The sequence below is a fragment of the Ceratotherium simum genome, chromosome X (assembly GCF_057802395.1).
Source record: "Ceratotherium simum simum isolate JZ-2026a chromosome X, ASM5780239v1, whole genome shotgun sequence".
NCBI classification, from domain to species: Eukaryota; Metazoa; Chordata; class Mammalia; order Perissodactyla; family Rhinocerotidae; genus Ceratotherium; species Ceratotherium simum.
The window spans coordinates 127,808,087-127,831,091 of NC_141940.1; the positions used below are offsets into that span (position 1 = coordinate 127,808,087).

At 44.5% G+C, this 23,005-nt stretch overlaps 1 protein-coding gene across 4 annotated transcripts in view; it reads right to left on the reverse strand.

Moving 5' to 3' along the window:
* Positions 1-229: 229 nt before the first annotated feature.
* Positions 230-23,005, reverse strand: part of LOC101406352 (glycogenin-2) — a 42,867-nt gene continuing 20,091 nt past the window's right edge. For 2 of the 4 annotated variants that reach the window (XM_087426710.1, XM_087426711.1), the window contains exons 7-10: positions 22,281-22,503; positions 20,882-21,088; positions 9,883-9,990; positions 230-6,989 (exon numbers count right to left, since the gene is read on the reverse strand). In XM_087426710.1, the coding sequence (XP_087282836.1) occupies positions 6,828-6,989; positions 9,883-9,990; positions 20,882-21,088; positions 22,281-22,503 (700 nt within the window). In that variant the 3' untranslated portion in view covers positions 230-6,827. The remainder of the gene's footprint in view (positions 6,990-9,882; positions 9,991-20,881; positions 21,089-22,280; positions 22,504-23,005) is intronic. The other 2 variants (XM_087426712.1, XM_014795532.2) reach the window with 2 other exon arrangements.

Consider the following 23,005-nt stretch of genomic DNA (forward strand, 5'->3'; position numbering starts at 1 on the left):
AAGATTAAATTAAGTCAAGGATCCTACGACACCCAGGGCAGCAGACTGTCCATCCTGCAGCATGATTACATTCTGGGGCAAGAAATGAATCTCATTGGGTTGTTCCTGGAAATATAGAATTCAACAAATAGGTAGTGAATCTTTTTCAAAGGCATCTCTTGGTGTCACATCTTATAAAAACAGGAGCATTCATTCATACAGGGGTAGAAAAAAAGGCTTTCACATATTTCCTCCTCCATTTTTTTTTATTATGGTGAAATATATATAACATACAATTTGCCATTTAAACCATTTTTCAGCGTACAATTTGGTGGCATTAATTATATTCACAATCTTGTGCAATGACGATCTCTTTCTAGTTCCAAAAATTTTTCATCACCTCAAACAGAAACTTTGTACCCATTAACCAATAGCTTCCCATTCCTCCCTCCCCCAGCCCCTGGCAACCACTAATCTGCTTCCTGCCTATGGATTTGCCCGTTTTGGACATTTTGTATAAATGGAATCACACACTATGTGGCCTTTTGTGTCTGACTTATTTCACTGAGCATATCTTCAGGGTTCACCCATATTATAGTGTGTGTTACTGCTTCACTCCTTTTCCTGGTTGTATAATATTCCATTGTATGGATGGACCACATTATGTTTATCAATTCATCCAATGATGGGCATTTGGGTTGTTTCATTTTTATATGTTTTTAATCTAAAAAAACAAACAAAGATAACCTTTTTATCAAACATTTCTTCCTGTTTTTGCCTTCGGGATGTGGCATATCCTTTCCTAAGAATTTGGCATATCCTTTTCTAACCACCGCCATTATTAACAAAATTAAGGCTCCTGCTTAGTGCACTGTATTAGTCTGGGTTCTCCAGAGAAATAGAACCAGTAGGATGGGCATATATATATGTAGATAGGTAGATGACTGATAGATAGAAAGATAGATGATAGATGGATAGAGAGATAGAGAGATAGATGATACATAGATAGATAGATAGATAGATAGATAGATAGATAGATAGATAGATGATATAGATAGATAAATGAGATTGATTTATTTTGAGAAATTTTCTCACATGATCATGGAGGCTAACATGCCCTAAGATCTGCCATCAGCCAGCTGCAGACCCAGGAGAGCCAATGGCGTGAGTTACAGTCTAAGTCTGAGTCCGAAGGCAGGAGAACACTGATGTCCCAGCTCAAGAACCATCAGGCAGAGAGTTCTTTCTTTCAGCCTTTGATTGTATTCAGTCCTTCAACTGCTTGGATGAGGCCCACCCACAGTGAGGAGGGCAATCTGCTTTACACGCCCACCAATTCAACTGCTAATCTCATCCAGAAATAATGTTTGACCAAATAGCTAGACACCCTGTGGCCGTCAAGTCAACACATGATATTAACCCTCACACCCACACTGACCCCCTCTCCTCACACTCCCCCATTCTCATCTGTGTTCTCCTCAGAACGGCACGTCTTGTCATATTCCAAACCACATATCTGTGCCCTCCGCCTGCACTGTGTCCTTTAGGGGCCAGCTCTGAATCAACAGCCTCCGCTTTTCTCGTTTGGGCGGTTTCGGTTTATTTCCACAGGTTCTAAAGCAGCCGGTTGGACGGCACGAGCTTTCAAGGACGTGGCTCTGAGGATGGGTCTCCAAATTCACCAATAACAAATGGCACAGGCATGGCCGACCCCATCCCCATGCTCGTCCCAGCCACACATCGGTAATTAATTTCAACCTTTCTCGCCGAGCCTGGAAGTGGCCTCAGGGTAAAAATCATGATGACAGAGGCCACCATTTCTTAAGTCTTTGACGTGTCCAGACGCTGCTCTAAATGCTTTAGAGATTACCGCCCCTTCCATTCCCACAGCACTTGCGGATCTTGCGCAATTCAGTATCTCGGGGCGTTACGCCAAGTTAGCCATTAGTGTATGAGAAACGCAACGTCCTGCTCTGGATGAACAACAATGAAGGAGGAACCTGGCTTCTTCTTCCTTTTGCTCAACAATCTCTCCGCCATCTTTGGCTACCAGCACCCAACACTGCTTTGCGTCCCCTCTTCCCCTCAGGGCACAAGATGGGACGGTAAATCCAGATGTCCTGCCCTCCACAGCCAAGGGCAGCCAAGGAGGACCAGGGAGGCTCATCCTGTGTGCTTCCTGGCTCCAGACTGGGCTGGTGGCAGCATCTCTCTGAGAAAACCACCGCCTGGTCCCACGGGGGGTTCTTGGTCTTGCGTCTTGACCATGCCAGCTCTCCAATTTTGCCCTTATTTCTGACCCTCCCCACACGCTCACCCCACCTTCGTCATTTTGCACAAGCAATCCAGGTGAGTTGGCTGCTAGCATAAAGATCCCACACTGAGACAGAAGACACGTTTCATTGGGGGACATGACCGCAAATGTTTTATCACAGCATTGCAAATATCAACTATTCCACGACTTCCATATCAATGGTCAGCCTCTCCAAGAAAAAGTGTCAGACATCAGGAAGATGGGGATGCCTCCAGAAAGGGAGCAGAATATTCTTCACCCAAGGAGAGACCCTGAATGGATGTCAACTTGGGGTTAAAGGTGACGGTCATCAGAATGGATGGAAATGATGGAAACCTGGCCCAACTCAAGTGTGGTGCTGATGGGGGGCCGTTTCTCAGGGACAACCTGCAATACGGGGACGCTACCCCATGGCCAAACTCACAAAGGCTCCTGGAGAATCCCTAAACGGCAGACACCCGTCTTCTCTGATGCTCTCCGTGGTCTCCTTAAGGGCACAGTGCCCAGACCGGCTGCTCTGCCAGCCGCCAACAGTCAGCTTCCAAAAAAAACGCACCCACCAAGATTGGGTCTTCCCAGACGCTCTGCAGACTCTGCTATAAATTCTGGCTGGCCTGTGTTTCTTCATTCTCAACCGACCCACTTCAATGGAAGAAACCCACTTGAATGCAAAATTACTAAGCAGAGTGCAGAACAACAATTCAGCGTCTGTGTTCTTCTTGAGCCGAGGCCAAGTAACCGAGACTCAGACTTAATCCGGCCAGGAGGCAGCGATGAAGACAGGATTCCAAAAAGAGATGAGGGTACAAATCCAGCCGGGGACATAATCTCCTGCTGATTCGATGATTCTTCACTTCTCTGGGGAAGCTAACTACGGTGCAACCTTAAAATGTGGGAGATCCTCAAATACTTTCACAGGTTCTCTTCTTACAGAAGTTAAATTTGTTAAATGCCACATTCTCAAGGTCTCAATGCTAAATGTCTCTTCAAGGTACCCAGCTACATGACAGGTGTGTAACCTAGCTGACTCATAACCTGATAGTCTCTTAATCATCCATTTTTTTCTGGAGGATTCTATTATTACATTAAATATAATATTTAACTTATAAATTTTATAAATTGAGAGGGAATATTATAAATTGAGAATTTATAAAGTTTATAAACATTTATAATTATTATAAATTGCTGATTCCTTCTGCTCATAATCTTGGTTAACAACTGGTGCTGTCTTTAAAATATCTCTAGTACCTTTTGTGCTCCTAAACTTAAAAGAAAATGTGTTTTATCTGCAAAGTCTGATACAGAATTCCATATACGAGGTGTAATCGGAGCTACACCACAGTGTTTCAACAGGTGTTTGTGCCAAGAAAGAATACTCCAATTTTGCTTCTCAGGGTGATGGAAAGAGCTGGGATGTAAGACTTTCCGGTTTGAAACCTAAGCCAGTGTTCTGATCCGTACAAACAGCATTATACTCTAAAGAGCAGAGATCTATGAAATCAGAAAGGGTCACGGGTCTGCTTTTCCTAATTCAGGAGTGGTTGACAGAAAGAAACTCCAATCTGGAATGCAAACTGGTGCAGCCACTATGAAAAACAGTATGGAGATTTCTCAAAAAATTAAAAATAGAAATACCTAGCTATTCCACTACTGGGTATTTATGCAAAGAACATGAAATCGACAATTCAAAGAGACTTATGCACCTCTATGTTCACTGCAGCATCATTCACAATAGCCAAGACATGGAAGCAACCCAAGTGCCCATCAACTGATGATTGGATAAAGAAGATGTGGTATATACACACAATGGAATACTACTCAGCCGTGAAAAAGACAAAATTTTGCTCTTTCTGATAACATGGACGGCCCTTGAGGGTATTACCTTAAGCGAAATAAGCCAGACAGAGAAAGACAAACACCATATGATTTCACTCAGATGAGGAAGATAAACTAACACATGGACAAAGAGAACAGACAAGTGGTTACCATAGGGGATGGGGGTGGGGGGGGTGGGCAAACGGGGTAAAGGGCACACATGTATGGTGACAGATAAAAACTAGACTATTGGTGATAAACACAATGCAGTCTACACAGAAACTGTTAAAAATGTACACCTGAAATTACACAATGTTGTAAGCCAATGTGACCTCAATAAAATAATTTAAAAAAATATTTAAAGACAAAAAAAAAAGAAACCCCATTCTGCTTCAGCTTGTGTGCAGTTCCACACCGAAACCCATCATTAGCACGAGGACTGTTGGCATCCATTCAAGTCCCCGACCATGGCTCCAGCATGATGTGACCAAACAACTCTGAGGAACAAAAATACTATACTCTGTTTCTCTAAATCTACACACCTTCACCCACCTGGCCAAGTCAATATCTCCAGAAACGTTTTTCCTCCCCATGCCATTACCTCCTGCCCCCAAATAATAATTCAATAACATTTCTAGAACAGAAAAACCTAGAAAAAAACCTCTTTTCTATGTACCAAACAATTAGTGATAGTAGGCATCAGATCACATCTCTCGGGGGCTCAGCTTACATAACTCTGTAGTCCTAATATTACACAGCACAGATTGTGGCATTGGCTTCTTCAGGAAATAACAAAGGATTATACCCCTTATACGGATGTTATTCAGAAGTCATCAACAAGTTCCTGAACTTCTCATATATCGATTCAGCACATGTCACAGTGCCCGCCATATAGAGACCTCAATGACCATGTGGTGGATGCATGAATGGACGAATGAATGAGTGAAATTGAGAAGCCAATGCTGGGAAGATGGGCAGCTTCCCTGGAAAGACCTTATGAGACTCCAGAGGGCGAGACGTAGCATTTCTACACATCTTACTGGGACTATCAATCCTGAAAAACCGATTTGGTCATTTAAATTGACCGCAGGACAAAGCCAGCCGCATCCCTTCCCTCTGTTACGTATAAAATATTATTCTGATCGCTCAGAACACGTGCAAACCCACACCAGGAGGCAGACCACCTTTCCATTGTAAAATGTTAACAGAAACGCGTTAGCATGCGTGCAAATGTGACAACTGTCACTAGGATCCACAACAGAAGCCAACGAACCAGTGAGCGTAAACTCGAATTCTCGCCTGCAGAGAAGCTGAAGCAGACTCACGCATTCTCCATCTGGAATATTCCCTCTCCAGTTGGTCAGACTGTGGCTTCTGTTTTCCATAGGCAGACAACACAGCACAGAGCACCGACGTTCTTTTCCTGGAACGATTTTCATGATTTTTCCCTGATGGTTGATGATGCCCCCCACCCCCCCAAGGCTGTGTCCATATGGCTATTATCAATGAGCCCCGGAAGCACCATATGTGTGATTCCAAGCAAGACTTTGGATCATTAACCACCCAGACGCCAAGAGAAACAACCCCTCCACAACTCACACCTTGCACAAGCAAACACCACAACGGCTGCCCCAGGTCCACCCAGAGATCCCAAAAGGCTAACCGGCTCCACGTGACGTAAAATGTGGCCAAATGCATCCTCTGAATTTTAACACAGCCCTCTCACCGTCTTCCAAACGTGCGTTCAATTAACCCTTTGCTTCCCGACCGTCCGTGCAAGAGAAACCAACCATTCAAACCTGGAAAATACCGCACTTCCCTCTCTTTACTACGGCGAACCCCGTTTTTAACCGTGGTGGCCATAAAGAGTGACCCCTCAGCACAGTGCATCAATTCACAAAATTACGAGACTTCTGAAGATAAGGCTTTCCCGTGGAGCAAACTGGGAACTTCTGAGTCTCATAAAACTGAGAAGTCTCCGAAAAGAGCTGAGTCGAGATGGCTTGGAGAGCACAGCAACGAGATACATTATTGAGAACTGAGGTAGTGAGGCCCAGCCAAGAGCAATCAAGTATCACGGAGGTAAACCAAGCCAGCTCGAGTCTTTCTTCCAAACACCTCTGGCGTTTCCCAAATTGGGCATCTGTCAACAGCACTCTGAGGTCCCGTTGAGTTTGGCAGAAGAGAAACAACGGCCGTGCCATTTCTCAGACACGCTTCTCCAAGTCTAAATGAGTCACCCTCGAGATGTCTGGATGTCTGCTTCGTCCTCAAGGAAAGGACTTGGCACTCTGGAGGGTTCCCAAGGTACCGAATACACATTCTTGTGTTATTAGCTTGGCCATGGAAGAAGACGTGCGGTAGCGTCTAACTCTACGTAGGAAGGACACAGTGAACCTGTCCAAGGTGGCATTTCCGAGTCCCTTCGAGCAAGACGAGGCCGTTATCAAGGGTCTACCAGAAGTCTATTCCTGCTCCCTTTAGCTGACAGTGTGAAAAGAACAATGGACCTCTCAGCTGAGGAAGCCAAGAAGGCACAGGTAGCTTGGATCAGCCGTGGGCTTCAAGCTGGGTTTTTTATGGTCTACATTATTTTTGTGAGGCACTTGAGTTGGTCAACCATAAACAGAGGCACATAGTTGGACACCTTTTCCCTCTGAAAGGACCAGAGACGTCCACGGAACAGGACCAGGCAACAGAAGACTGTCTGACCACTCACAACGCAACCCAACGTCCTGGGTTACTGCAGAAACCGGTCCAGCTTCTCCTGGATGCGGGCGAACGCGTCCTTCCCCATGTAATCGACGTGCCCCTCCTCCCATTTCCTCCTGTCTTCCTCCGGACTCAGCTCCTTGACCTTTTCTTGAATAGAAATCTCGGAAATGGAGACAGCCAGGTCAACCTAGGAAAGGGAAGCCAACAGGAGATGCTTTTAGAAGCTGTCCGTCAAAGACTGGCAGATGCCTAACGCATCCGTCTGGTTTAGCAATCTCGGTTTCTCAGAGAGGATGCTGATCTTCAGCACTTTGCTTTTAAAACATACAAAACACATGCCGAATGTAATATGATATTCTTCTAAGAAGATGCTTTTTTTGCCTAAGTTTTTTGAAATTTTATAAATTATAACTGTACGTGTTCACTCTTTCCTAAGAAGTATTTTAATTTCCAGCCACTAAACCATTTTACACACACACCAACGTTGATTACTTCCACCCACCAAAATCTCAATGATTGCATTGCCATATATAACCAAACTAGGTGAAACGAAGAGAATTTTCACCTTACGTAAATAAAACCTATGATATTCTGGACTGCTTGGCAAGACCATTTAAATAGTAAGTTAAATGGTTTTCTTCTTGCTATGGCAGGGTTTCTATATTCTTAAGGGATACATTGGAGAGAACATATAAATACACACATGTGCATACACACACACACACATCTTACATTTGGTAGGTACTCAGGTGGGTCGACAACAATAATAAAGACATTTGCTCTACAAATTTCTTACCAGGAATTAGGAAAAGACTTAAACATATGCATATGATAAGAATTCATATATATATTTGTATGTATGTGTATATATATATAAAGTTGTGTGTATACATGTATGTGTATATATATACATATTTGTATTACATATTATATACTGTATGTATATGTAATATTATATATTACATATATACGTATATATGTATATATATATATAAGTATATATATATATATATAAAGTTAACTTGATAATGCTTACTTATAAAGTGCTTGACTCCGGTATTCCCCAGATGTATGTATGTGGAGAAAGATACTGGACGCCAGATAGTTAAATTATAGCTTCCATGCCACTGGGCATATGGTTTTTTCCTCTGATTATTTGCCATGCTGGTTTTGAAGAGTTTTTACATATAAGGTTCTCCTTTCTACACTCATTCCCATACTTATTATTCAATCATAGCCATCCTGTTGGTCAAGGAAATTGAATCTCTTGGATTTGGGCTCAGTAAATTCCTGGGAAAAAAAACTTTCTGGAATCAAGGGGACCCATCGCACCACATCCTAAACTAGCTCTCTGCAGAAAACAGCATGGTGCAAGCATCGTCCGTGATAAGGAAAGGAGGTCAGTGTCTGAGAAAACAACAAAATCCCTCGATTTTACGAAACAGGGTATTATACAAAATACTAAATAAGCGTCGTCCACAGTACAGTGGACACACAAGTCAACGCGCCTCAGTTGAGCGAATGAACCACTGAGAGTCTGCGTCCTGGTGTTCACAGCACCCACCTGACCGGGACGCCCTCCCAGCCGTGTGCATCCCCAGGAGGCGGGGATATCCTTGGTGCCATCCGCCGGGAGCATCCTTGGGGGTGGGACTGGAGCTCATGTTTATGAGCCAGGCGCTAACAAGGGTTCTGTCCAGACCACTCTCTGATGGAATCCCGCCAGCTCTGTGAGGCGGGCACCCCCGTCTCCATCTCACGGATGCTCAGAGAAGGTCGTGAACTCGCCCACCACACGGCTGAGCTGTCAAAGCTTGCCCAACACCCATCCCACACCACGTCACCCACTAATAACCAATTCGTGGAGCCTCAAAATCATCATACAGAGGCTGACCACGAAGAAGAGCAAGCCCCCATTCCATATGCCAGCAGTGGAGTTTCAGAAGAAGCCCTGTCTCCAACAGCTCTAGAAATAAATTCAAAATCCTGCATCTGGCATTTTGTAGAAGGACAAAGTAGAAGTAAGAAACAGTGTTCCTATTCTCCCTGAGGGGAAATGCTGGTAAAGGTGTCATGCACATTGAAATATTTACTATCTAGCAGGCTGTAATCCAAATATGTGCTGCCATAAATGGAACATTTGTGTCCCCCTCCAAATTCATATGTTGAAACCTAACCCCCAGGAGATGGTATAAGGAGGTGGGGCCTTTGGGAGGTGATTGGGTCATAAGGGTGGAGCTCCCATGAATGAGATTAGTGTCCTTATAAAGAGACCCCAGAGAGCTCCCATCCCTTCCACCATGTGAGCACGCAGAGAAGATGCCATCTATGAATTAGGTAGAGGGTCCTCACCAGTCACCAAATCTGCTGCTGTCTTGATCTTAGATCTTAGTGCCTAGATCTCCCAGCCTCCAGAACGGGGAGAAATAAATTTCTATTTTTAATAAACCACCCAGCGTATGGTATTTTTGTTATAGCAGCCAGAACAGACTAAGATACATGTTCAATATTAACTTTCATCACAGGCTTAACACCCAGATCTATTTGCTACTACTTAAAGACCCAAAGATGTTATTAGACCATTGGTGGAAAAAAATTAGCAATCACTTTCACTAAATGCATCCCCAGAGAGAATGAAGTTCAAGAGGAGAACATCCATAAGATGAAGAGACAGGAGGAATGCATCTTTCATTCCCCTCTTAAAGAAGAAATCGTTGCATGCTCCATTTGGGTTAAAACGTTCACCCCCAAATTTCCCAGCTTTGATTTCCCAGCTTCATTTCAGACAACAGATCACTGTGTGTTGGTTTCCATGCTCACTCTACAGGAAGACACAGCACAGCCCCTCCACTTTACGTGAATTAACTTTTGAGGAACAGCTTGTGCAGAGAGAAAGAGCATAGTTATTAAGGACTGGCAAGAGAGTGGACCAAGCAACCCAGATAGACAGATGGATTGGAGGCACCAAGAGAGACAGACGGACTCTCATTTCAACAAAGTTAAGCTGGAAATTGGGATAACTGGTGTGCGTGTGTGTGGCCGGCCCCAGGGATGGCGGATATTATCCAGCAGGATACCACCTCCAACGCATCCTGAGGACTGGGGTCCCTGGCGACCTCCACAGGGGGCTCCTGGCTCCGTTCCAAGGTTTCCTCAGATGGGCCACCTTCTGCTTCATCCGCTGGCTGCTAGAAACACAACCATTCCACCGTTAGTCTGTGGCGGGCTTCAGAGAACGGCAGTCTGAACCAAAACAACAGAGAACTCTTTTTCCGGGGAAAATAAGATCCGGTGGACAGGTCATGCTAGATAGCATTTCTGCAAAGCCTACACGGGGAGCTTTCCCACTCCTGGCTTTTTCTGAGCCACCCACCATTTCTCACATAAGATGAGAGGCTAAAAGTTCTTACGCCAGGTACCAAAGTCAACTTTTCAGAGAGAGATTCAATTAGCTTGTATCGAACGCCTATGGAAGCACTTTACTAAGTCTTTCAGGAGAGTAAAAGTATCTGGGTTCAATCTTCTGAGGATGGATGCTAACAGAAGAGGGTAAATTGAGGGAAAAAAGGGAAATTCATAATCCTTAAATATTGATATTAATCATGGGTCCAAAGTTGTACCAAGGATTTTAAACAAAGGGAGATATATACGCCATATTGATGTTGCATCTTTTTCTTCTCTAATTCTTCCTAAAGCAGGATAAAAGAGAATGAACTAATGGCCAACAGAAAATACAATGATGGCGGATAAGGGACCTTATCCGCCTGGATAATAAATAGACGCATCTTCCTTGGTACTCATGGGACACAGACACACTGAAAAAAAAAAAAGAGCCGTGACTGAGACAGACGTACTGAAGAAGCATAAGTGAGGGGTACCAAGGGGGTTGGGGTCTCTGTGAAGTCTGTGCATGCAGGAGAGGGTGGTGACAATGGGTCACCCATCACTCTAGTGGAATCTCAATTTCAAGCCAACCCATTGTCTGTCATAAAGAGAGAGCATAAATGAATTAGCAAAAACAAACCTTCGTGCAAAGGAACGCGGCTTCATTGAAAACATCCCATCTGGTTTTTTCTGCCTCCACGAGGCAGATGCAACTTCAGAAGGAATAGGCGTGGGGTAGAGAGGGACTGCTCACCAACGCCCGTGTCTGCTTCTCCAACTCGAGCTCACATCCACCTAACTCCCGTGCTGGTCTCCTTGCATCTCAGTGGGGCTGTGTGACTCATTCTCACCCACAGTATCGAGAAGATGTGATATGTCACCCCCAGTGAGAACCAAGGTACCCTTTTCCAACCCTCTGTCCCCACAAGTCAGGAGAAAAGCAAGGTCCTTCCAACCTATTTCAACTAGGGTCCCACCAGAAAATGAAACTCCGCCAAAAACGATTCGAGTGGCTATTTTGTCAACGCGCCCAAGGATGGCCCATAGCTAAGACCATCCCAGATGCGTAGGAGACAACTTAATGCGTTACGTGTGCGTGGCTGGCTTCAACGTGAGACTCTAATTCTCTCTCGGGCAGCACAGTGGAGAAGAGCTGCCCCAGAAGAAGATGAAGCAGAATAGCGGGAGGACCCCGGACCCTCGATGACCGCAGGGGGCAAAGGGTGCCTTCTCCACCCCAGCCGACTGCCACACCAACAAGAAATAGACTTCTGCATATCTGGGGACTCTTGGTACAGCAGCTAGCCTACCCTGATGAACTCGGGGTCAAGGACGAAGCCTGTGCCCACAGGCGGGGGGCTAGAAAAGGTCCAGAAACTCCTGCAATGAACCTAATGAGTGTCAGCCACAGAGACTAGAGAACATGGACATCTGTGCCCACCCTCACTGCACACACGTTGCAGAAATACATGGGCGGGCTGGGTTGGGCGTCAACACAACGTCTGTGCAGGCAGACCCAAGTGAGTCTCAACCCTAAGAATGCAGATTCCTGGGCCACAGCCCCAGCGATTTTGAGTGAGTTGACCTGAGGTGGAACCCGGCAGCTCCTAAACCCCAGCACTCCTGTTTTGGAGAAAGTCCAGTTGGTTCCTGTGTTAACGGAGGCACGGATTTATGCAGATTCAACACATAGTCATTGAGAGGTAGGTATGAAGACCAAAAAGTGGGCTCCACGGTATGAGCCCCACCCAGCACGCAGCTTCCTGTTATAGGAGAAAGCTGGATATTCGACAAATAAACCCTCTAGAATGACAAGCCGGGAGAAACTCTATGAAGGAAAATTGTGGAGAATGGAGAGTAGCTTTATCAAGGTCACATCGACCTTGTCAGGAAGAGGCAGTACTCCTGAAGGGGGAACATCTGAAGGATGAGCAGGAGGAAATAATGGAGAACGAGTAGAGACGGGGCAAGAAAAAGAAGAAGCTGAGAAAATCAGGGCTGCACGTACAAATGTCCTGAGGCAGAAGCCAAGCAGAATATGAAGGAGCTGAAATAAGTTCGTTGTAAAAACTGGACACCTCCCAAAAACAAGTCATTATTGGTGAAATTCATTAAAAAATATTTAAAATGTAAAAGGTAACACAGTAATCACAAATTTGCTTTTTTTACTTTCGGTTTTTCTATCTCCTAAACTTAGTAGTGCACATTAAAATACAGGCTCCTTCTTCCAGATCTTGATTACGGATGTAAAATCCAAAAATAAAATTAAGTTCTAATAATTATGGTGTAAGGCAAAATGATAAAGTTATCCAAAACATTAAAAACCAGGCTAATAGCAGCTCCTTTTTATCGGGCGCCCATCGCTGGTTGCTAAATGACCCTCATAAGCTTCTTGGATTTATGCAGCGCAGAGATTTGTTGGGATGGACGAGCGAAGCAATTAGCCTGGCAAATGGTATGTGCCAACAGATCTGAGTAATCTCAAAAAGATTAGTCGAATCCACTTAAGGAAAATGCCAATTTTGTCATCTCAATTTCTCTCGACAAAGAACACATCAATAAATTCCACGTGGGCATCATGAAACAGTATCCTCCCCCGGAAGGGATCTACCTCAGGGTTACGTATTCGATAAGAAATGATGCAATAATCCTACAGCTTCCTAGTTTGTCTTCTATAGATGTGCTGGAATCCCACAAATTGAACTTACGCAGGACGAGAAGTTCAGTCAACTCGTGTTGACATTTCTTAACGAGACCTGCAGGCTCGTTTAAAAACAATGAACGTTACAATTGAAATATAAACTGAAAAGTTAATAATAAATATTCCGCTTATTGTTACTGGCAACAAATAGGTACTTCCTTCTTCACATGGCCGTGTGCGGAAAGCATGGAGAACTCTGAGACGAGATTTTAACAACAACGGTGCAAAGCCAGCCTTTCAGATCATTGTTGGCAGGCTTACGCACGCACGTCCATGAAATGTGACTTGTGCGAGACGCGTTTATTTTTGGCTTTTGGATAATAACGATTTCGCTGATTCATCCCCCTGACCAGCTGCCAGAAGTTCAGGTCACCTCTAAAGAGAGACGGAAACTGGAAACAATTCAGAGGATTCTTGGCTCAAAGGAGAGAGAGACTGAAGGACGGAAAGAGGCTTATAAAACAGGACTCTGTCTGGAAAGGGGAACCAGAGAGCGCACAGCACAAAGCCAGGCTGTGCAGGGAAGGGAGACACAATAGACGCAGAATGCGCAAACACGAGACCCGGCAAGGTAAATTTAGAACAGATAAAAGGGAGCTCTCCTGTGCCTCACCCGCTGCAGTCTTGTGAAAGTTGTTACTGCCGGAGGAAGCTAAAAATATGCATCTACCAATATGTCCAAGAACCAAAGAGGGATTTTTCCACTTTCAGCAATTGGTGAAGCTACCTGTTTCACAGTAAGTCTCCCGCAAAAAAACAACTAAAGACGCTAGACCAGATATATATATATGTATATAAAAAACATTGTAGGGCCAGCCCCATGGCTTAGCGGTTAAGTGCGCACGCTCCGCTGTTGGCGGCCCGGGTTCGGATCCCGGGCGCGCACCGACACACCGCTTCTCTGGCCATGCTGAGGCCGCGTCCCACATACAGCAACTAGAAGGATGTGCAACTATGACATACAACTATCTGCTGGGGCTTTGGGGGAAAAATAAATAAATAAAATCTTTAAAAAAAAAAAAACCATTGTATATACACATATATTACATATTATATAAATATTATATATATTACAAATATACATTATATATACACATATATTGCATATTATATATTATATATACATTACAAATACATATACCATATATCATACACATATTATATATATACATTATATATATTACATATATATATAATAAATATATGTATATAAGAAATACATCAGATTGCTACCAAAGCAACAAACATTTAAGACTCAAGTTCATAGAATAGAAGCCTCGATACTTTGAAGATATTCATCCTCCTAAAACTAAGCTATAGATTCAACGCAATCCCAGTCAAAATTCCAGAAGGTTTTTTTCAAGACCCCGCCAACCTGATTCTAATATTCATATGGAAATTTTTCTTTGAGTGACAGTCAAATTCTTATTTTTTTTATTTAATTCATTTATCGAGGTCCTATTGTCTTACAAGACTGTGTAATTTCAGGTGCACACTATTATATTTCAGATTCTGTATAGCTGCATCGTGTTCATCCCCAGTAGTCTGGTTATTACCCATCACCCATATATCATGTGGTAATTTAAAGGGACTGAAAGAGGCAGGGAGAAAAAAAAACAGTGCAGTCCTTGCATGACGGGTCATGAGACATTTTAAAGCCATGGTATCGTGACAAGATGTTACTGGTGCAAAAAGGGGAAAATAAAACAAAGGAACAGAGAATCTGAAAATAGGTCTGCCCACATGTGGGCGCTTGATTGACGGCAAAGGAAACACAACGAGGTAGTGGGGAAATAACAGTTTTGTCGATAAACGGTGCTGAGTTAACTATAGATCCACGTGGAACGGCCATGGATGTTGACCCCAAACTCACTCATTGTGTAACATCCCTCCCAGGCGGATTACTGATGTAAGCGTAAAAAGTGGAAACAATAAAAATTCCGTAAGACCTCCAAGGTGATTGCCTTCACAACCTGGGTTTAGAGACAGACTCTCTAAGCAGCAAACAAAACATACGACTCATAAAGGAAATATTGATAAACTGGTCTCTATTCATCCCAGGATGCCATTGAGGGGTTGACAAGGTGAGCAACACAGTGGAAGAAAATATTTGCCATACTACTGAAAAAGAACCTACATCTGGAATGTGTACACATCATGAAGACTCTAACCTTAAAAAAAAAAAAAGGAAACACTGGAGAAAAATATTCAAAACATTTGAACGGGCGCTTCCAAAAGAGGCTTTGCAGAAGCTTCATATGCACATATGAACTTCATATGCACTTCCTTAGTCATCTCATTGTGCAAATTAAGACCCAAAGGAGACGCCCCACATGCTCATTGGCACTGTGGACTGCCGATGAAGACGCAAAGCAACCAGAACTCCCATACCTGGCTGGGAGTGCAACCCCTTTGCAAAATCCTTGGCAGAAGCTACTAAAACGAAGAGATACACACATGCATACCCTTTGATCTAGCAAATCCCTCCAGATATGCACACAGAAAGGCAACAAGATGTATGCATAAGGTTGTTCCAGGCGGTGTTATCTGTGCTAGCCAAAATTATCCAGCATCCATTAACAGAAGCATTAATCAATAAATTGTGTCTTCATACAATTCGATAATAGGCAGCCCATGAGAATGAATGACCTACGGAGTCTCTCGGCAAGACGGATGGATCTCACAGCTACATCACGCGAAAGAGGTCGGACTCATAAATACCAACTGTATGATTCCGTTTAGAAGGAGCTCAAAATTGCTCACAACTAGGCTAGACTAGTCAAAGTCAGGGTAGCATTTTCTGGTGATTGGCAGGATGCAAAGGGTCCTGTACGGTGATTTTCTGGGTCTGGATTGTGGCTACTGGGTTTTTTCACTCTGTGAAGTACGTAAGAGTGTCCTTTTTTATATGTATGCTATCCTTCCACAAAAGGTTTTCTTAAAAAATAATAAAATAAATAATAAATAATAAAAAAAAGTTGTACTCTGAACCACAGTAAAAACCACCAATAACTTTATACAAATGAAGAGCATCCCTAATCTTTTCATTAACTACAACACGTCCCTACCCAAACCCTTGGCTGAGATGCTAAATAGCAAATATAATTCTCTAATACGTTAATGTATATGGGAAGTCAATTAGATATTCTTTTCATTATCTACAACATTTCCCTACCCAAACCTTTGGCTGAGAAGGTGCTCAATGGCAAACATATTTCTCTAATACATAAATTTATATGGGAAGCGAATTAGATATCCTTTTCATTAACTACAACACTTCCCTACCCAAACACTTGGCTGAGAAGATGCAAATATATTTTCAGCTTTACTTTTTTTTTTTTTTTTGTGAGGAAGATCAGCCCTGAGCTAACATCCATGCCAATCCTCCTCTTTTTTTTTGCTGAGGAAGACTGGCCCTGAGCTAATATCTATTGCCAATCCTCCTCCTTCTTTTCCCTTTTTCTCCCCAAAGCCTCAGTAGATAGTTGTATGTCATAGTTGCACATCTTTCTTAGTTGCTGTATGTGGGGCGCGGCCTCAGCATGGCCGGACAAGCAGTGCTTCGGTGTGCGCCCAGGATCCGAACCGGGCCGCCAGTAGCGGAGCGAGCGCACTTAACCGCTAAGGCATGGGGCTGGCCCCTCAGCTTTACTTTTGAAGATGGAGACCTAGTTACCAACACTGTTGTCATCATTCTATATACAAAGACTGCCATTTGGAATAAGGATCCCAGGATCCAGACCCAGCTCTTCTACAGTTATATATAGGGATTTATAAAAATAACCTTTTTTGTTAGACTGATTTCCAGCTCCCCAAAATAGAAAAACCCAGAGTCGATAATTCAATGTGTGGCCGGCAGGTGGCAGTGATGCTGCATGATTAATTCCAAAGACGTCCTGGGAGTGTGAAATCATAAAATATACTCCAGATCCTGTGAACCATCCCTCCCTTTTAAAAGTGTAATGACTTCATCCTTTTTAGAGACACTAGCTCGTCAGAGAATATTCAAGCCATAGAGACTTCTTTAGAAGTCAATCACCTCCAACCCCTTAGTCACAGATGGAAGGATGGAACGATGGGACAGAGAGGGGAGTGGGGATGAAGGATGGGATGATGAGTGAAGCAGATACTCCAAAACACTTTTTCTTGTTTATATTCTTTTTATGTCATCCCGCTTTTTAATATCTGCTCTGTGGGCTGAAAACACGACTCCCCCAGCTGTTTAGGGTTGAGTCTATATTTATTTATTTAAATGGCTTTACTTTCACCTGTGGCCCTTCCTCCACAGCTGACCATTCCTGAGCCCTCTATGGATCCGTCTCTTCCTCTCCGGGAAATGTTTAAGAGGTTCTCACAGCACGCTGGCCGCCTGAGCTCCTTCATGTCTGAGACACCTGCCCGGACACAGAAGCGTGAGCTCAGCTGGGTCTCGGATGCCTGATCCCACCTTCTTTCCCTCGGATCCTCGAGACACCACCCCTCCTGTGGTAATTAAACACCTCAGTAGACAAGTCCAATTCCAGCCTGCTGTCTCCCACAAGCCTTCCGTAGAATGACTCTCTTGTTCCCTCTTCCCCACGGCAGTTTAGTATTCATCAAAGTTATATCTCGAGGTGGATCATTCTGAGGACCCACGGGGCCAGCCCTTCCATCACTTTTTTGAAGCCCTGGATGAGATGAAACGGAGCCAGGCTGGATAGAGCCACTGAGATGAGAGATCTGGGTTCTGCAATTGCTTCTGAGAACTAGTTAAATAACCTGAACCGGGCACCTTCAACCCAGCTGAGAAGTCATGTCCCTCCTACCCTACCCTCGGCCTTGGGGTCAAACTCCAACTTGCCATAGAAAGATGGCGGTTCCCAGGACGCATCTACACACCCCAGAGCCTGTAGGGACACAGGAGGGCTTTCATTTTTGATGGTATTTGTCATCTTGTCCCAGGACTTGTCTTGGGCCCTGGGAACCCACTTTACTCCAATTCTCAGGACTTTTCCCATCTTCTTTCCTTCCCCATATTGCCCCTTGAGGATGGGGGAGGGTTCAGAGCCACACCAAACTTGTCCAAATGGCACCACCATCTCTGTCACGGATGGAGCCAACTGGTCCTCCTCTCTGGGCTGCTGCTGATGAACTTGTGGTATTTCATTGTGATCGTCCATCTCACTGGGCATCAAGGAAAGACCATCCTGAGATCTCGATTTTTTCCATCAGCTTCACGCAGATGCCCCGATCCCTCCTACAGGAAGACCTCCCTTTGGCTTGGCTTGGATTGAAATGTTATGTAACGCATGCACAAACAGAAAGGCAGACATCTGTCCTTTAAGTCACAGCTTCGTCAACGTTACAAACCCCAAACAAAGGTATAAACACCAAGAAAACCCACAACAATCAAGTAGATTGAAATTCATAGGAATTGAATGGGAAGAATACTGTGTTCATGAGACTGAAGTGCTCTCTCCACTGTGAACACGGTTCTGGTTATTCTGAGATGGGTGTGGACCACAATCTGGGCCATGGGATTAGAGTCTCCTGATGGTTTTCTCTCTTGGTGTCTCCACAAAATCTCTGTTGGCACTAGAGTCTCTGATTTTCAGGACCTGTGACAATCCATGCCGGTCCCACGAGTGGCCAAAGGATTCGGAATACACACCTGCTTCTGAAAGAGCATGGTGGTCCTTGGTAAAGAGGTGGTGCCCATGTGATTGAGAATAGGTGGTAAGATCATCCACAAAAGAAAAATCCTTTTGAATGATTCTGATTCAGACAAAGCTTGGGCCTCAGTTTGAAAAGTATTCGTACACACTCTGAAATGACGGAATAGGATTAAAATCAGATATCTAGGAATTAGAAAGATGGTGTGTGTAGGAGTCAGGGTTCTCCAGAGAAACAGACCCAAAAGGATGTACACAGATATACAGAGCGAGATTTATTATGAGGGACTGGCTCACACAATGCAGCTGAGAAGTCCCATGATCTGATGTATATAAGCTGAAGGCTCAGAAAGTTGGTGTGTAATTCAATTCAGTCCAAAGAATCAAGCACCAGGAGTACCCATGTCCTACGGCAGAAGATGGATGTCCCAGCAGCAGCAAAGAGCAAATTTCCCCTTCCTCTGCCTTTTGGTTCTATTCAGGCCCTCAACTGATTGCATAAGGACCACCCACACTGGAGAAGGCCATCTGCTTTACTCAGTCTACCGATTCAAATGCTAATCTCTTCCACAAACACCCCCACAGTCACACCCAGAAATCACATTTTACCAGCTCTCTGGGCATCCCTCAGCCCAGCCAACTTGACACGTTAAACGAACCACTACAGTTGGAAAGGGTTTTCCAAGGGGTACTCAACAGAGCCTGATTGTCTGCTAAACATTTTGCGTGAATGCTGATTTTCTTAAAAATCCCATTACACGTGTGGCCCCCGGTGGCAGAACAGGGAGCAGGTCTACACATAAGGGAAGAGCTTAACTGACAGATTCTTCATATTCCAACTGGAACAAACAGATGTCCTTTATGTAATGCAAATAAGGCACTTCCTGGGGCCACATCCGGGCTACGGGGAGCTCGTCATACATCAGGAGGAATGGAGAACTAGGAAAAGCTAATTTTCTACCTCCTCCGTCTCCATCATCCAAACCTGAGAATCCTTCAATTGGTTTGGGTGGATGTCAAATTATGACTCAATAATTAATGTACAAAGTCGCCTGGACGTAATTTATTCCACATTATAGTGACATATAGGGTGCCTTCCACAGAAACATTTGCTAAAATTTAAAGATCGGTTGCTTATAATCTACAAGAAACCCCTCTCCCAAACCTATTGAAATAGACAGAAAAATACAACCTCCCTTCAACCCCCTCCCCAAATCCATCCATTACGAGATCATAGTAATTCCAGTCAGAAACCAAGGGTCTAAAAACGCCTTTGAATGTGAGGATTTAAAATGAGAAAACTTGAAACATCAGACACTCATCCAATGTATTTGCTCAGAAATCGGGGATGGAGAAATGACAGCCTCATTTAATACTATTTGTTTTCCAAATAAGGGGCACTCTTATTTTCCTTCTCTGAGGACAGAATTCTGCAGATTCAGCCTCAAGAGCAATGAGCATGTGGGTCAACCTTAATCTCTCGGAGTCATATTCAAGTGGGAGATTTTGCTGAAACCTCTCAGGATGCAGAGCCATGTGACCTGGCAGCTGGGTTCAAGGGCTCCAGGGGGGATGAAAGCTTCACCTATTGAACCTGAAAGTTTTGGGGCTCCCTCCAATATCTGGATGAGACTGGACACCTCTTCTCAATGGATGTATGAGTTTCCTGTGGTTGCTGTAACAAATGAGACAAACTGGGTGGCTTAAACCAATGCAGACTGATTATTTTATAGTTCTGGAGGTCAGAATTTTAACACGGGTCTCAGGGGACTAAAATCAAGGTGTCAGCAGGGCTGCGTTCCTTCTGGAGGCTCTAGGAGATGACCCATCCCCTTGTCTTCTCCAGGTTCCGGAGGCCACCTGCATTCCTTGGCTCATGGCCCCTTCCTCCATCCTTGAAGCCAGGAGTGCATCTTCCCATCTCTCTCTGCCTTATCTGTGCTTCTTTTATCACATCTTTTTCTCTCATCAAATCTCCCTCTGCCTCCCTCTTACAAGAACCCTGGTGATGACCTTGGGTCCACGTGGATCATCAAGAACCATCTCCCCATGTCGAGGTCCTTAACCGAATCACACCTGCAAAGATCCTGTTTCCATAGAAGGTAGCGTTTACAGGTTCAAAGGGATTAAGAAGTGGACATCTTTGGGGGGAGGCATTATTTGGTGTACCACAAAGCATAATTGCACAATGATCTAAATGAATGCAGAAGGCCCTAATGCCAGAGCAAACAGAAGACTAGCTTTCCCCCCTCCATCCCCCTCCCCCTAGGAACAAGGAAGCAGGCTCATTGGGGTGCCAGCGTCTGATTCTCCGTCACACCTGTGTAGGGTACAAGTACTTACGTCTTCTGAATGGCCTCCTTCAGGTGAGGGTGGGGTCTCGTCCACTCTCACGCTCAGCTCCGAAGGGTCCTCAGCAGGCCAAGGCTGGCTGGACCCTGCCATGGAATTTGCACGTGTCTCCCCGGCACTGGGCACAGAATTTGCACATGGCTCCTCAGCGCTGGACGCTGAATTGGCATATGGCGCCCCAACACCACTGAGGCTAGCCTGCACAGAAAGTGGACACTGTTAGTAAGTCCTCCTTACATCTTTCCAACTCTCCAGCTACCCTCGAGGCCCCAGGACCCATCCCATCCTCTGTGTGGCCAGGGCTCCTTAGCACTATCTTCTGTATACAATAAACATAAGCTTGACCAATGAATGCCACACAGACTTGTGAAATGGGTCCCAGGAGACTATAATGTTCTGAGCAGGCCGTGCACAAAGCCGGATGCTCTAAAGACGAGAGTGAGTGGTCCCATATCCCTGACGTGACAACTCACAAAATTAGTTGTGTTTAAACAGGCAGCAGATAGGTGGTCCTCGAGAAAGCTGCCCCACCTGGCACACATTTCCTAGACAGCTCTCAATGTTTTCTTTCTCAGAACCACCTGCCTCAAGTCTTATTATCCTTCACATACAATCTGAGGCTTAGCAACCCGCGTGGCAGAAAACAAGCGGCAACGAATTCAGCAAGATGCATACAAATAACCTATTCGCTTGTGTCACATGAGCAGGGGAACTGGCAGTTCATCCTGCAGAGGAGAACCAAGCTCCACCACGCAAAAGCCAGAGGAAAGACTAAAAGATGAATTCCTTTCGATTTCCCAAGCAATGCATTTGCTGATAATTGATTCCGTCGCACCAGGAAATGTGATCGTAAAAAACTGACCAAAGAATAAAGCTTTCTGGGACCTCATTGCAAAAGGTGCTTTGCAAGGAAGATGTATCCACATGACACGGACGGAGGAAACGTCACTGTCTGGTGCATTCAGGGTTATCAGAAAGTCTTTAAAAAACCAAATTGATGTCAATCAAAAATGTTTAAAATCCTCTTCAGAAACTTTCTCCAGCTGCTACTTCAAACGATGATTTAAAGTGGAAAATGTCTCCTCGAACGACATTGTAATCAATCCTCTCCAGCCACTCATCTGCGAGGGGCTCTCACCCTGATGAACGCAGGTCATTTAAATAATCTATTATTCATGAGTCGTCTACATCACAGCAGCATTTCTGCTCATTAACCATTCACTATTGTGAGCCAAAAAAAAACCATGTTGCCTGTTTCTTTAGCATCCTTCTGCCTGAAATACGGTACACGGAAACAGCCAGTGTATTTGAAGAAAATACACTGGGCGCCGATCATGGAGAGTTTATCCCCGTTGTCAACTCCTGGCTTTCAAGAGAATCACCTGCTTACCGTGTGTCCTGGAGATGCGTGCTCTTCCTCGTCCCGGAGGCTTTCATAAAGAGGCAGGATGCTGCGATGGTAGATGCTCCACCAGAGGTTGAGAAATGATGCCTGGTGCTGGTGGACCACCCCGGAGCCCTCCTGCAAAACCGAGCCAGTCTGCGGATTGTACTTGTAGTTCCAAGGCTTTGAAGACCCCAAAAAGTGGACCACCTTCGCACTAGAACCGAACCTGAGAAGGAAACGCAAAGCATTCTCCTTTCCACTCGGAAGGGATCAGACACGCACAGAAAGCATTCATCAAACATGAGACTGGTCAAACACAGAGGCGTATGAACATTTGTCTCAACACATTATCGACAATCATGTAATTACACCGACTTTGACTTGCAGTTACTTTAAAGATAATTTTTTAAACCATCAACATTTGCAGTATTTCATTTTCTATACACCAAGAAAGGTAATCCTAACCCATTGGGATATGCCTCAAAACTGGAAGAATAAATCTAGAGTCTTATAAAGATGCACTCTATGGTGGCCCAGACCATCATCTCCTTTAAAAGATAGGCACATGGGGGCTGGCCCAGTGGCGTAGCACTTAAGTTTGTGTGCCCTGCTTTGGTGGCCCGGGGTTCTGGGGTCAGATCCCGGGTGTGGACCTACGCACCGCTCATCAAGCCATCCTGTGGTGGCGTCTCACATATAAAGTAGAGGAAGACGGACACGGATGTTAG